General features: G+C 50.7%; 1 protein-coding gene across 1 annotated transcript in view; it reads left to right on the plus strand.

Annotated features, from left to right (window-relative positions):
* Positions 1 to 358: 358 nt before the first annotated feature.
* The window catches only part of LOC109923932 (lens fiber membrane intrinsic protein-like), an 8,341-nt gene continuing 7,695 nt past the window's right edge, over positions 359 to 1,004 (plus strand). The window contains exon 1 of the mRNA XM_048620586.1: positions 359 to 563. Coding sequence (XP_048476543.1) covers positions 389 to 563 — 175 coding nt within the window. The 5' untranslated portion in view covers positions 359 to 388. The remainder of the gene's footprint in view (positions 564 to 1,004) is intronic.

Here is a 1,004-nt window from a genome sequence, read left to right on the forward strand (position 1 = left end):
TCAGCACTGACCCTCCGACAGTGCGGCGCTCCCTCAGCACTGACCCTCCGACAGTGCGGCTGTACTGTACTCAAAGGTCTGAGCAATGACGGAATGTGTGCTAAAGGCCTTATTAACCACCCTGTCTCCCTGTGAACTTGGACCTGACCCCCTTGATCTCTCGGTTCAGCAACATGACCCACGGCCCCACCATTGAATGTAGAAATCCTGTCCTTGTTTGTTTTATCAAAATGCAAGACCTCGCATTTATTTCACTGCCAGGCTGATGGTATCTGTTGGCTGTTTGAATGGCGTCTGGTACTATAACCCTTTCTCTCTCTGTCCACATTCTCTCTCTCAGACGTTTCTCTGTCAGTCCAACAGCCTGGATACTGTCCAGCTTGCAGACATGTACAGTTTCATGGGTGGCGGCCTATTCTGTGCGTTCATGGGGAACGTCCTGCTGGTAGTGTCGACGGCAACCGACTACTGGATGCAGTACCGCCTGTCAGGCAGCTTTGCCCACCAGGGCCTCTGGAGATACTGCATTGCAAACAAGTGCTACATCCAAACAGACAGCATCGGTGAGAGCAGGGGGGGAATGGAGACTGGGACTCAGTGAGTGGCAAGGGGGCTTTGTGAGTGTGTGCGTGTGTGTGTGTGAGTGTGAGAGAGTGAATGTGTCTGCGTATGAGTGTGTGTGTGTTTGTGAATGTGTGTGTGTGAGAGTGAGTGTGTGAGTGTGTGTGTCTGTGTGTGTGTGAGGGTGTGTGTGAATGTGTGTGTATATGTTTGTGTGTGTGAGAGTGAATGTGTGTGTCTGTGTGTGTGAGAGTGAATGTGTGTCTGTGTGTGTGCGTGTGCATGAGAGTGTGAGTGTGTGCATGTGTCTGTGTGTGTGTGAGACTGTGTGTGTATGTGAGTGTGTGTGAGTGTGATTGTGAGTGTGTGTGAAAGAGAATGTGTGTGAGTGTGCGCATGTGTGTGTTAGTGAGTGTGAGACAGTGTGTGAGTGTGTTTGTGAG

The sequence above is a fragment of the Rhincodon typus genome, chromosome 47 (assembly GCF_021869965.1).
Source record: "Rhincodon typus isolate 14 chromosome 47, sRhiTyp1.1, whole genome shotgun sequence".
NCBI lineage: Eukaryota > Metazoa > Chordata > Chondrichthyes > Orectolobiformes > Rhincodontidae > Rhincodon > Rhincodon typus.